Here is a 12879-nt window from a genome sequence, read left to right as displayed (position 1 = left end):
CGGCCGCCGGCCCTCCCCGACCGCGCATGCGGCTGTGCCGGGCCGGGGCAGCGCCGCCGCGCTCCGGGCTTCAAGTGCGGGCGTCCCCGGCCCCCTACCCTCCGCCCCGGCGGGCCGCCCCGGCAGATGGGCTTAGGCTGGAGCAGCGCGGAGGAGCGGCAGCCGCTCCTGCGGCCCCCGCCGCCCCCACCGGCAGCGCAGCGGCGGCCGCAGCCTCGGGGACCGGCGGGGGGCCCGGCCGTGCCGGTTCCCGTTCGGCGGTTGGCGCCGGCCGCGGGCCGCGTGTACGGGCGGCGGTGGTTGGTGCTGCTGCTCTTCTCGCTGTTGGGCTTCTCGCAGGGCCTGGTGTGGAACAGCTGGGGCCCCATCCAGAACTCGGCCCGCCTGGCCTTCGGTTTCAGCGGCTGGGACATCGCCCTGCTCGTCTTCTGGGGGCCCATCGGCTTCGTGCCCTGCTTCTTCTTCATGTGGCTGATGGACAAGAAGGGTGAGCGCTGCGGGGGGCGGTGGGGCCGGGTCGGGCGGGGACGCGGCGGGGCCCGGCTGCTGAGAGCCGCGAGGCCGGGCGAGCCGGTGAAGGTGGGTGAGGTGACCTCGGTGAGGATTGATGCTCCAGGGGCATCGAGAGTGCTGCTTTAGGGATGCAGCACGTGCATAAGTGAGTCGAAAGCAGTTTGTGAGGCCTGTGTTCGGAGATGTTGCAGAGCTTGGAGCTTTAAGTTCACGTGGAGGTGTTGGTCTCTTTGCTTTGGCGTGTGTGCAGGTGTTTGCCATGGAAATGGTGGCATTCTGTGTTCATTCTGTGTTCTGACAGTCAGCTTTTAGGTTTTTGTGTAAAGGTGTTTGTTAAGGTAAAGTTAGCGATAGGGTGAGAGGGAATGGCCTCATGTTGCACCAGAGGAGGTTCAGGTTGGATATTAGGAAACATTTCTTCTCAGAAGCAATGGTGTGAGGTATTGGAATAGGCTGCCCAGGGAGGTGATGCAATCACCATCTCTGGAGGTGTTCAGGAAAAATGGAGATGTGGCACTGAGAGACATGGTTGGTGGGCTGTATTGTTGGTAGGCGGACGGTTGGACTGTAGATGGTCTTAGAGGTCATTTCCAACCTCGTTGGTTCTATGATTACATGATTTTCTCTGCTGTGAAATGATGATTCTATAGTTTCATAGAATCTTAGAACCCTTGAGGTTGGAAAAGACCTCTAAGAACATCCCATGGTGACTGCTGCATCTTGATAAACTCATTTCTATTTGCATAACTTCTGCATGACCCCTGGAGTTTGTGCCCAGTCATCCTAGGGATCACTGAGGTGATGAGACAAAACACGTGTGCAGGTTTGAGCTTCTAGGCCTAAATCCACAGAAACTTTCAGTCTTTTAATTCTAGTTTAAATAGATCCCTATCAGGAGATGCTAAGTGCTGCTCATTCTGTTTATGTAGGGTTTAATAGCTCGTTTGTGTGTAGTGAAGGGAGGGAGAAAAGATGTAGCAGAGAAGGCTCATGCTTTGAGGTTGGAACTGCTTTTCCTACAGTTGAAGTGACACTGGGGGAATGAAATCTGTTGGTCTGAAAACACATTCTCCAAATGAGTCCATGGTGGCTCTGCTGCCATCATTCAAGCAATTCGAGCTTAAGCCAACAGTGCCTACTTAGACATTGCTGTGTAACAGTGTTGTTAATTATCTTGAAATTCAAGTTAGTTATTTTATCTTCTATGATGAAAATGACAGCTCTGCTTGTGCTGTAAAGGAAATGAAACTGAACTTGAACTAGTGCTGATGGAGCAGGCTGGATGTTAGGTAAAACTTCTCAGAAAGGGCTGTGAAGCTGTGGAACAGGCTGCCCATGGAGGTGGTGGAGTCTCTGTCCCTGGAGGTGTTCAAAAACTTGGAGATGTGACACTGAGGGATGTGATTAACGGGCATGGCAGGGATGGGCTGATGATTGCACTAGGTGATGTAAGAGGTCTTTTCAACCTTAATGATTTTACGATTCTAACTGAGTGTGCATTTTAATTTATTTTCTATGGAGTTGATTCTGATTGATGTTAAAATACTGGAATATCTTAAATAATTGCCTTGTTATTGTTTTAATTCTGCAGTCAGTGGAGATACTCGTATGAACTATTTCATTGCTATTGCCATGTTGCTGTCCTTGTTGCAAGATTTCCATTTTATAGTCTTCATGGATAATCTTAGTTCATTGGTTTCATACGCAGCATGTCCTTTGTGCAGCAGCAGGTTTTGTGGGGGCCCTGTTGCATTTCATGCTGTTTTTGGAGCTGCTGAAGATTCCCTTGGAGAATGTAGTGCTTTCTCCTTATCCTGATGGAGTGAGGAGTGCCAGTATGCCTGGCTCTGCACCATCCCACTGGTGCTGCCTCATCAGGAGGGGTAGGATGTGTGTCCCAGAAGGAGCAAGGCTCTGAGGCTGTCAAGTTGACTGGGTGTGACCTTGCAAGAGCAGTATTTCACTTGCTTAGGGGTACAAGTGTTTGTCATTATACTGAATTTACTCTCTGTACCAAAAATATAGAGAGACGGCACCATTTACTCTCTGGGCTTCAATCATCTGTCATTGGAGTTAGCTAGTAAGGAAGCTGTCAGGAAAAAAATGTATTTGTGAAGTGTCAACATTTAAAACCTGGCATGTATCAGAAGTATGACACTGTGGATGATGCATGTCAGGGTCTGTGAGAGGAGGTTCTGCTTTTAGATAGTCCTGTGCTTCACAGTCAGAGGTGTATCTACCAGGTATCAGTACAGAGCTGCCTGCTGTCAGAGAAGTGAGTTGGTGTTACAGTGCTTCAGATCAAGTCCAAAAGTGTTTAACTTCTTGGTTTTTCACTTGTTTGGTGTAGCATATATCTTGAAATGGAAATCTGTTTCTTTTTTCCCCTTTTAATTGAATTCAAGTTGGAAGGTTGAATATTCTGCAGTAGGCATGTTAACAGTGTGACTTGTAGAAGTCTTTCTTGTGGGATTTAGCTGTAGCACAGCTTTTCAGAGAAGCATGGGGTGTTCCTGGGAAGAGCGGATAGCAGCATTTATTTTTAGTAAAAGATGTGCTGAACAAGCAACCATTGTTACTGTATTTTGGATAGTAGGAGTCTGAGATGCTCCCATTATGCTTTTTTGGTTTCTTAACCTGAACGGGCTTTCTTTTTTTTGTGACCTCCTCCCTCTTGGCTCACCAGATGCGTTCTGTAGACCTGTAGTGATTTCCTGGCTCTTTGAAAATTGAGAGTGAGTTTTCACCTGTAGTGATGATCTTCATGAGACTGCATTAGCAAAATACAGTCTGAGCAAATTTGGTAGGAATAGACGAGCTTCTGTGAAGGGTGATAATGCAGCATTTTAATGAGTCTTCAAAGCCTTAGCACTCGCATGGTATTTTGCTGGGGTGTGTAAATTGAAATATCATTTGCAGTGTTGCCGAGCTCATGTTCTTAGAAATGCGTTACTTTTCAGACACTTAGCAGGGCTCACAGCTGGAAGTTCTTTGGGTTTGAGCCCTGTTCCCCTGCCTGAGTGTACGCCTGCACCACTATCCTCTGCCTTGGGAAGCTGGCAACAGCTTTCCAAGCTCTGTTTTTCAGAGTGCTGTCGTAGGGGCAGAGGTGGTACCCATAACGTTTCCCGGTCTTGGACTGGGCTGGCTGTGTGTTGAAAGGAGGAATTATGTTTGCTAATGTCATTTTTCAGTATATGCCATTTTCCAGGAGGGGGGTTTTTATTGTTCTTGTTGTTTTGTTTCTTGGTAAAGAAAGGTCAAGAAGTGTGCGTGCAGCGGAGCAAAATGTCACATTGGATATGTTTCCTTTAGCAATAGGATAAGGGAGCCCTTTTAAAATAATCATTATCTTCAGAGAATCAGTATGAATTAAATCAAATGGGAAATGATTTCAGTGTGTTGTTGGATGGACCCTTGGTGTTTACAAGATTAAAATTAGCCACAGCTTGTCACCCGATGCTCGAGTTGTTAAGGATGTTTTGTGCCTGGAGTATTTCCTGGGAACTCTGAACACATGTACGGGTCCATTAGGGTGTTTCTATCTCTCAACTCCTCTTGGAATCTAAAGCTTAAATACTTGAGTTATGGATCTGGTCTGCTGGTCGTCTTATGAGTTAAGTTCATAGTCGCAATGTGAGACACAGAAGTAATATATAATATCAGTCTTCATTATGTTCCCGTGTAATCAAGAAAAGGCAATGAAGAGGGAAATAATTTATGATAATTTACATTAAACTAATTTAATGGAATGGTGATATTTTTCATTAACTTTTGGAATACAGTTTTATCTTGTATCGAGTTTGAATAAATGTTGCTTATTACTGGTAAAAGTGAAATGTAATTTATTTCTTGATCCTTTTTTTGTGAAATGGTATACACTTACATGGGTTGTATAGATATCCTTAGTAGCTTTTTTTTTGCTAAAATTAAATTTGCCTAGTATTGTTATCCCAGTGATTAAATTATAAAATGGAGAGAAAATTTCAATAATGTAACTTCTTTTTTTTTTTCTGGTGGAGATTGGCTTTCATTTTGAAACCATTAATGTTTTGGCTTGTATAAATAACTCTTCTTCTTCTGAATATCAAGCTCCTGATTTCTCTGCTGTCTCATATATCATTTAGGTTTCTGGTTCTGTCCTTTGAAGCTTTTGATAATTTTTACTTCTTTCACCAGGGAATTTTGAGGTTAAATCCTTTAATACAGTCTGACAAAATCGTAATGAATATTGAATGAGAGCAGTAAATCGGGCTTTACTCATGTAAGAAGGTCTTAATAACTGTTCTATGTACAAAATAAGCTACACACGGTGGACAAACAGAATTCTGTGTAGCAGCCTTCATACGTGAAGTTCCCGCATTGTCACTTTGTGCTGCATACATGCAAAAGCTGATCTGGCTTTTAGGGCATCCAGGGTCACTGGGACAGAAGAAAGAAGACTTCAGGTGAACATCTCCTCCCTGGTCATCTAGGGGGTGTTTGTGAAATGCCTTCCATTTTTGAGTGATGTGGAGCTGAGTACGGGGAGTAAGCAGGAAGCAGTTCCAGAGGCCGCTGGATTTGCAAATGGCTCGGAGAAACCAGCAGATGGGGAAGATTATCTTTCCATCAGGCGTTTCCATCATTCTTGTTGTCTCAGGGTCCTGATCTGTTATTCAGGCTCTCAGGCCGTGTGACAGTAAATACAGATTGGAGCATGCTGCTACTAATTTCAAAAAGTTGCAGCAGGTTTAGTTGCTGTTAGTCTCATATCACTGTCAGTGGGCAGTGTGAGATACTTTCCATGGTGACACTTGCAACAAGGTGCTGACTTTTCATGGCAGTACTTAGAGTTCTTAATGTTCCAAGTGATCGTAAGTACATGGATTCTTGGAGAACAGAAGGGCAACAACAAGTGACTCATGAGCCTTTAAAGGCTTTCAGACTTTTTAAAGTCTGGAAGTTTTCATCTCTGGCAAAGAAGCACATTTTCAGCTCTCTTTCACCATGGTTTCAGAAGTAGACTTTTCTTATCTCAGATGTATGACTGCAAGATATAGAGGCAGTACTTCAGAATGACCGATTTGATCATTCATAGGTCAAATGTGAGCCTCAGCTAAGGATTCCCAGGATAAGAATGGGTGTAAGATTGTAAGACTTTCATGTAATATGGTCAGATCAAGCTAAAAGGATTTACACACTTTGAGAATAAAAATGGTTTATACTGACACCGTGGTTCTGGGTGGTTAGTACAGCCTACAGGAAACAAAAACTTGTGGGAAAGCTTACAGGGGTGAAAATATGGGCAGAGTGATTGAGATCCAATAGAAAGGAACGCACGGTGTAACGGCATTCAACTGAAGTATGCTTAGGTTACAAGGAGTATGCTTTTCGGGAACTGATTCTACTTAGTAGCTTTTATATTAATGACAGAGGTCTTGTTGAGGCCAACAAGAGCAGCAGAAGGCTCTTCTGGATTTAATGGAAGCTAAATGTGAATTTAGTGCTTTTGGCCTGTTCTCTCTCGCCTCGTGGAAATGCTCTACTGCATGGTTTGAGCAGCATGTGTTTCTTTGTCTCCTAAGCAATACTGATCCAAACCTGTCAAATTCTGTGAAAGGGATTAATTTTCCTAAACTAACAAATCTTGGAAGGAAGGAGATGAAGTGTTGTTTTTCTGTGTGGAAAGATGAAAGAAGCTATTAAAGAGCCAAGTGTAGGTAAATCCCACTAGAGTAGATATTTGATCGGCTTGATTACACAGAACTTATTTTGATGAGTTGCTATGTGTGCATGTGTCTGTGTAGATGTGTTTTTTCTCTGCACCATCAGAAGAAAAGGAAGACTGAACCCAACTTAGTATTTGTTGCTTAATTTTGTGTGCTGTGGCTACAGTGAAAGTCCACAGAGCATTTGTGCAAGTGTTGCAGAAGTGAGGACTCATTAGAGAATTGATTGGCCCACCTTCATTGGAGTGAGACGTGCTCCAAAAGATCACTTGAGATACAGAGTGATTAGCAACATAGAGTGGTTTAATTAGGATCTGATGAGTTGTATTAACTTGACACCACTATGATTCATCATAGCAAAACCAGCTTGATTGTCAGCACCACTTCCCATGCTTCCTGATGGGCTGGATTGATTGGGAAGTATCAATCAGAGCTGCAGGCAGATTTCCTTTCCTGGAGGTATCTTTCTGTTGGTATCACCCTAATCTCTGCTCTGTACCATACTTCCACAAGCATTTCTCTTTATACCACGACCCTCAAAGCAGCTCCTATGCTCTTTGTTCTCTTTGCATGCTTTGTGGCTGCTGCAAAGGTGGCAGAGAGAAGGGAGTAGTGTGGCTGGGATATGAGGAGAAAAAAAAGAATGGAGGCAAAAAGAAAAGGCATTCTGATTATCTTCCAAATGAGTGAGAGACATGTTGAGCACAGCTTGGCTTGCCAGCAGCAGACAGGGGGGCTAAAGGGTGCTTGTAACGTGTCCTGAGTTCTCTCACAGCCACAGATCAAGAAACACAGCTTCTATGAACTTGCTTCAGATTGGGGAGTCTCTTTAAATATAAATGCCCTTTTTTTCTTTCTCTTCAGCAAGGTCCCAGTGCTCTGTGTTGGCCAAACCTTAAAGCAGGATGCAGCCCAGTAGCGCCATGCCTGCCAAAAGGGTTTGTTGGGCAGTTTCTTTGCACTCCCTTTCCCTGAAGCCCCATGAACATGACCAGCTTGCTGTGTTCCTTGGGGCCCCTCAGATATCGCAGATCTGTGCCTGCTGCTCTGCCAGAATGCAGTCCTTCCCTTTGGTGTGGTTTTAGGGATGAAGGATGCATAGCCACATGACAGCGGTGTGAGCTGGGTGTGTATGGCTGCCCTGTCTGGCTGTACTTTGCTTCTGGAAAGAGTTCTATAGCTGGGACAGAAAATGTGAAAACACATAATGTTGTCCTCTGTCACTTTTTTAGTTATAATCCTAGGGCAAAGGAAATTGTGGCTTGCTTAACCATTCTCTAATTGGTCACATTCAGAGCTCTTCTGTCATTTCCTGCTCTGTTTTTGTTGTGTTTTTTTTTTAATACTCCTCACATGTGTGTGCTTACTGTACCTCTGTAGTCATGCTGAAACCATAATTGTTATGCAGAAGCATATGATCAATGCTACTTCTTCAAAAGCTACAAATTAAGCTTTCTCATGCAGATTTATTGTAGGGAGGATTTTTAGACTTCTTCCTCTTTCTAAAGCTGGAGATCCGTGTGACTCAGCTTGAGGGAATGATGTGTTCTGAAAGTGAGAGGTCTTCTGCTTTTTGCGAAGTCTGCTGGTGTCCTGGAATACAAGATTTCAAATCCAGCCGCGTCTAGAAACATTTATTATGATATTTTTCAATGTTTGGTGAGGTGGAGTTCTTAAATTGTAATTGATGAATGACAAGAACCTGAAGAACTGATCAGAAGCCTTTAAAATGTAGTGAATTTCAGACCTGCTACAGTACCCCAAACAAAAGGCATCCTTTGTGATGATCTTAGTCAGAATTATTGTTTGTGGTCCATTCAGATGTTAAAACATTGAACGTGTTCACACACAGGGAAGTCAAATGCTGGTTCCAGCGACCTCCATGCAAACACAAGGGCCACCTAGATATTACATTGTCAAGGCTCTTACGTCTCTTCATCCTCGACTCAAAGCAGGATGGCAAAGAGCAGAAACTTTGCACTTAGCATCCCGCTCAGCAGATCGGCTGGGTGGTATTTAGTGTGGCTGCCAATCCTTGCTGCTTGGGTGCTTCTTGCTTCTCCGTCCTGGCAAAGCAAAATGCCTCAATCTCTCAAAATGAAAAATTTCATGCATCGTTGGGTGGTACGGACAAGTGCTACTAAGATAATGACAGAACATCTTCTGTGATAGATGTGTACAAGAGAGCCTTTTTTTCCTCCCTGTCGCCACAGGTAGGGCTCTTTGGTTAGCTGCATGGTAATTAAGCCTGCTGTGCAATTGGGAGTGCTTGAAATGAGTGGGTAGAGAAAAGACAAGCTTTCCTCCCCTTATTCAGTGCTGAAATGGCTTAGATTGTCAGAATTTGTCCAGGAACACAGCAGTGAGAACTGCACTGAAGGCTTGTTATCTTGTATGTCGTCTTGACTTGTTAATGAGCATCTATGATTTAGCTTCAGAGTTAATGAAGAGGTTTAGCCCTCCAACTACATTGCTACCTGTTTGTGTCTGTTGCTGTGTGCCCCTTTATGTATACACTATGTATGTCCATACACACCCCTTTATGTTGCTTTGCAGTTAATCAAATGGAAGGAACTGATTAAATGACTCACCCATGTCTTCATGCCCCAATAAGTATTGGGGCTGAGAACAGAAAGCTGATGGCTGAGCTGAAGGAGGAAATAAATGTTTCTATCTGAGCTATCTGTAGGTTTAGAATGTGTTCAGTGCCCCTTTTTATTGCATCTAGCATCCAGATAAAGAGCAGACCTGACTTAGCAGCTGCTGTGCTACTGGCTGTGGAACTGGCTCCTATTTCTGTGTGCTTGTAGTCTGGATAAATAAGGCAGAAAGGAAAAGTGAATGAGAAGGGAGGTGGCGCACCCAATTTGAGAAGGCACGTCAGGAGGGAGGCAGGTCCCACCGTCCCATGCCAGTGTTCTCCAAGGTGCTGTGCAAGGGTTAAGAAATATTTGGTGCACTTGGATGAGCTGTGGGTGGAATGAGGACTCTCTACAGTCAAATCTATGATATCCATAAACAACTAAAATAGTTGGCTTCCTATGGAGCCAAGAAACAAAATCAGGAGGTTTTAATAACAGGAGGTATGTTAATAAAGAGGCTAAAATCAATTGTGAAATCAGTGTTTTGATCTGTAGATGAACACCATTCAACTCAGTGCTGTATTTGTCTGTTCAGGCAAAAAATTGGTCTCTGACTGATAGATTTTATGACATTTGTACAAACTTGTAATGCAGATTTTTTTTTTTTTTTTAAGCTGTTCGTTATGCTGTTTGTTTTTGCAATATACATGTTAGGAATTTAAGATGTTTCAGAATGCTTAGCTGACATATGGGAGGAAATTTCAATACTTGTAAGTTACGTATTTTTATACTGGAAGCTCAGATCAAACTCATTCAGTTCTTAAAACCAGGATTACTTTATTTGCTGCACCAAACTTCTGAATTGCTGCACAAACTCTGAGGACCTTCCTCAGAACTTAGAGTTCTGAGTTCATGGCCAGGGTAAGATCCATGTTAGTGGAACTGAAGAATTAGTCTGTAATTTCCTCATCAACTTTTTAGGGATTATTAATATGCTGGAATAATTCTAAAACAGTGTGGGTCCACTGAGCACAGTATCACACATCTTGACCTCATGGATGCAAATGAGAAAAAAGCACCATATGTCCTCTTGGCATGGCTGTGACTGCTTGTTCTTCCTTCTAACAGGTGCAACCAAGTTCTTATATCTAGAGTAAGGTGAACAATAACTATTCTAATACAATTCAATGAAAGTAGAGGGAGGGGGGAGGGAAATGGAAATACCATGAAACAAGAAGAGTCATTACAGTATGAGTCGGAAAGGAGCGGTGTGGTTAGAATGTCAATGTGTTATCTTAGATTCTTACCAATCAGAACACACATAAAGATGGTGCAGCTTGGGAATTGGGAAAGTGGTTGTGTGATTGTCATAGTAACTCTCAATTGCATAATATTTAGCTTTGCTTCTCACGGTTCTGTCCTAGCATTTTCTGCGTTTGCTTTAGTCATTACATTTTTTAGCTGTCTTCCTTGACGCTGACTGTTTTCTCTCTGAAATACTTGAGCAGCCAAATTCTGTACTTCGAGTCTCTTAATTTTGTTGGGATTTTCCACAAGATGCTTATAGTCTTATCTTTAGGTCAGAGTTTGCCCCCACCCCGTTGTGTGTTCCTGGTTGACAGGGACTTCCCTGGGGGTTCTCCTTATTGCTGTGACTTCTCTTCTGGCATGGTGGCTCGTCTGTCTTTTTGACTGACTACAAGATCTACATTGATCCCAAGGAATTATTTTACTTGAAGTTGGTGTATTCATACCTACAGAGTTTATTTGGAAAACGTACATGTGATGAAACAAATACATTTACAAGAGATTTCAAACTCCTCCTGATAGCCTGGATGTCTGTTGCTGCTGGTAGATTTTGTTAGAATAACTATAAGAAATCATAAAGAGAATTTTTCCCTCTGAAGATCTTTCTCCCATGTCTACATTTGAAGAGAGTTCTAGTACATATTCTGTCTGGGGATCAGAATGTGCCTACTATTTCTGTCAGACAGGAATTGGAGCGTGGTGTCTGGCAGAATCTCTTTGCCATATCATCCTACCCTGAGAAGTGGAACTGGGCTGTACTGTGGGATTCATATTGGAAGAAGTCTGTTTGTGTCCTAGATGAGGCTGGGTGGGGCTAAATGTAGATTTGGGTCCAATTTGGTACGAGTGGGTCGCATATGATTACACTTAGTGCTTACTATTTCATACTGGAACACTTCTGTCAACTGTCTCGCAGGACATGTGAGTGAAGTTCCTGAGAGTTTGCTTTATTTTCAATCCAGAACAAGTCCTAAATTGAAGTCCTAGACCTTTTTAGGCAAAATAGGATGCTATTTTGGTGGCGCCGCATTACGCCAGGGAAACAGATGGAAACTCTTGGCTTCAGTTTGGTTTTGAAAACACAGCTTATGAAGAGCAGGACATCAGCACCGTAAATGCTGATGAAAAGACATCCAGTTTGTGCATAACAGCACCTCGTGACACTGAAGCCATCAAACTAGGAGCAGTTTTTGATGACTTAAATATGACCTTGTAGTTGTTCTCTCTCGCTAGTTGTCTTTGCGATGAGTTTGTAAAGCTTTCGAGTGTAGGTGATGGTGTTCTTGGGAACTTTTGTTTTCAGTTTTTGTTTGAGTTTCCAAACGCAGTTTATGCCCATCTGCAATCAAGTGCTTTTGTGGAATCTACATTGGGCCCGAAATACTGATTTTTCTTTTTTCAAGTTTTGGCCCATTAGCTAAAAGGAAAGACTGGGGCCACATCTCAGCTATGAAGTCTTTTTATGCCAATGTAAAGCTGCTTTTCTTTTGAGAATTGTACTGGTTGTTGCAAGGACAATTTTTCTGAGGGAGGATTGCAGCTGATCATCCCCATTGACATTACTCATCTTCTGGATATGTGCAAGCAAAACAGAAGTTTTGTTCACTGCATTTAGCAGCAAGGTACCTTTTGTTATTACCTTTGGAGTGATTAAAATCGATAGTAATGGCCTTGTGAGAGTAAGTGCTACAGCAATTAGTGTAATTCTGCTGGAATGTCATTTAAAATGCAGAAATTTCTGGAGCAGTAGATGAACGTGAAGCAGGGACTTCTGTGCTCTTCTTTCAGAAGTGCCTGATGAAGTGAGCAGTTTAACCCAGCTTTGTTTTAATGTGGATAAACACATGAGCCACACATTAAGGAGGAAAAGAAACAGACCCTTCCTGCAGAATGAAGCATTAGTATTCAAGGAGAAAATGCTCACATCTTAAAGAGGATGCTTGAGCAATGAGGAAGGTGTCTGGACAAGACGTACAAAAACAGTTCCAGGACCAAAGAGACACTGTGGAAAAAGTGGAGCTCAGTGCTTTATTTGCTGAAACCAAAGGTAAAAGTTACTCCATGTATGTTAAATTCGTAGATGGGAAAAATGCAAGATCTCTTGATTCTTTTTTTTTCCATTAAGAAAGGCAAAGCAGGAATTTGTTTGAAAACTGAGTTTGCTTTAAATTGGATAGAAAAGTCCAATTTAACAATGAATTTCTGGAATGGCATTTGAAATTGATGAGTTGTTCATTTCTTGATATGTGTTCATCAAGGCAGAATTGTCTTTTTAGATTGCCATGCTTCAGCCAGCACAGTAGCAGAGCACCTGAGGAAATTAAAGTGCTGCATGTTGTGTAAGGGTGGATCCCTCTTGCTTCTGGCCTGATCTTTAGAAACTGTGGAAACGTGCAGTGGGCTGATGTCACTAGCTTGTAATTGAGTGTTGCTGTATTCTCTTTTCTTGAGGACTGATTTTAGTGTCTGCAGCTGAAGGAAGGAAAACTTTTACATGTTAATGTGTTTGAGATGTGGGTGTAAGAGGAATCCACTTCAGCCGTGCTGGGTGGGGGGCTGAATTCTGCAGATTTCGACTGGCTTTCGTTAGGCATGGCAAAAAGGTGAAACCTGTTCTACACACCTAACTGGAGTTTTTCCCCAAGGTGAATGATGTTCCATTAAAAAAGGGGAAAAGCAGGCAGACAGTGGCTGCCATTAGCGTGCTGCTGTGCACTAAAGAGTTATGTTCTCTCTGGCTGTGTAGTGCTAACCAGCTCAGAGTG

General features: G+C 43.1%; 1 protein-coding gene across 1 annotated transcript in view; it reads left to right on the top strand.

The window, feature by feature from the left end:
* The first annotated feature begins 48 nt into the window (after nt 1-48).
* Nucleotides 49-12879, top strand: part of SLC49A4 (solute carrier family 49 member 4) — a 58378-nt gene continuing 45547 nt past the window's right edge. The window contains exon 1 of the mRNA XM_052676294.1: nt 49-487. Coding sequence (XP_052532254.1) covers nt 127-487 — 361 coding nt within the window. The 5' untranslated portion in view covers nt 49-126. The remainder of the gene's footprint in view (nt 488-12879) is intronic.

Source organism: Tympanuchus pallidicinctus, unplaced genomic scaffold (assembly GCF_026119805.1).
Source record: "Tympanuchus pallidicinctus isolate F22 unplaced genomic scaffold, pur_lepc_1.0 scaffold15, whole genome shotgun sequence".
Taxonomy (NCBI): domain Eukaryota; kingdom Metazoa; phylum Chordata; class Aves; order Galliformes; family Phasianidae; genus Tympanuchus; species Tympanuchus pallidicinctus.
This window is presented reverse-complemented; position numbering and strand designations above follow the sequence as displayed.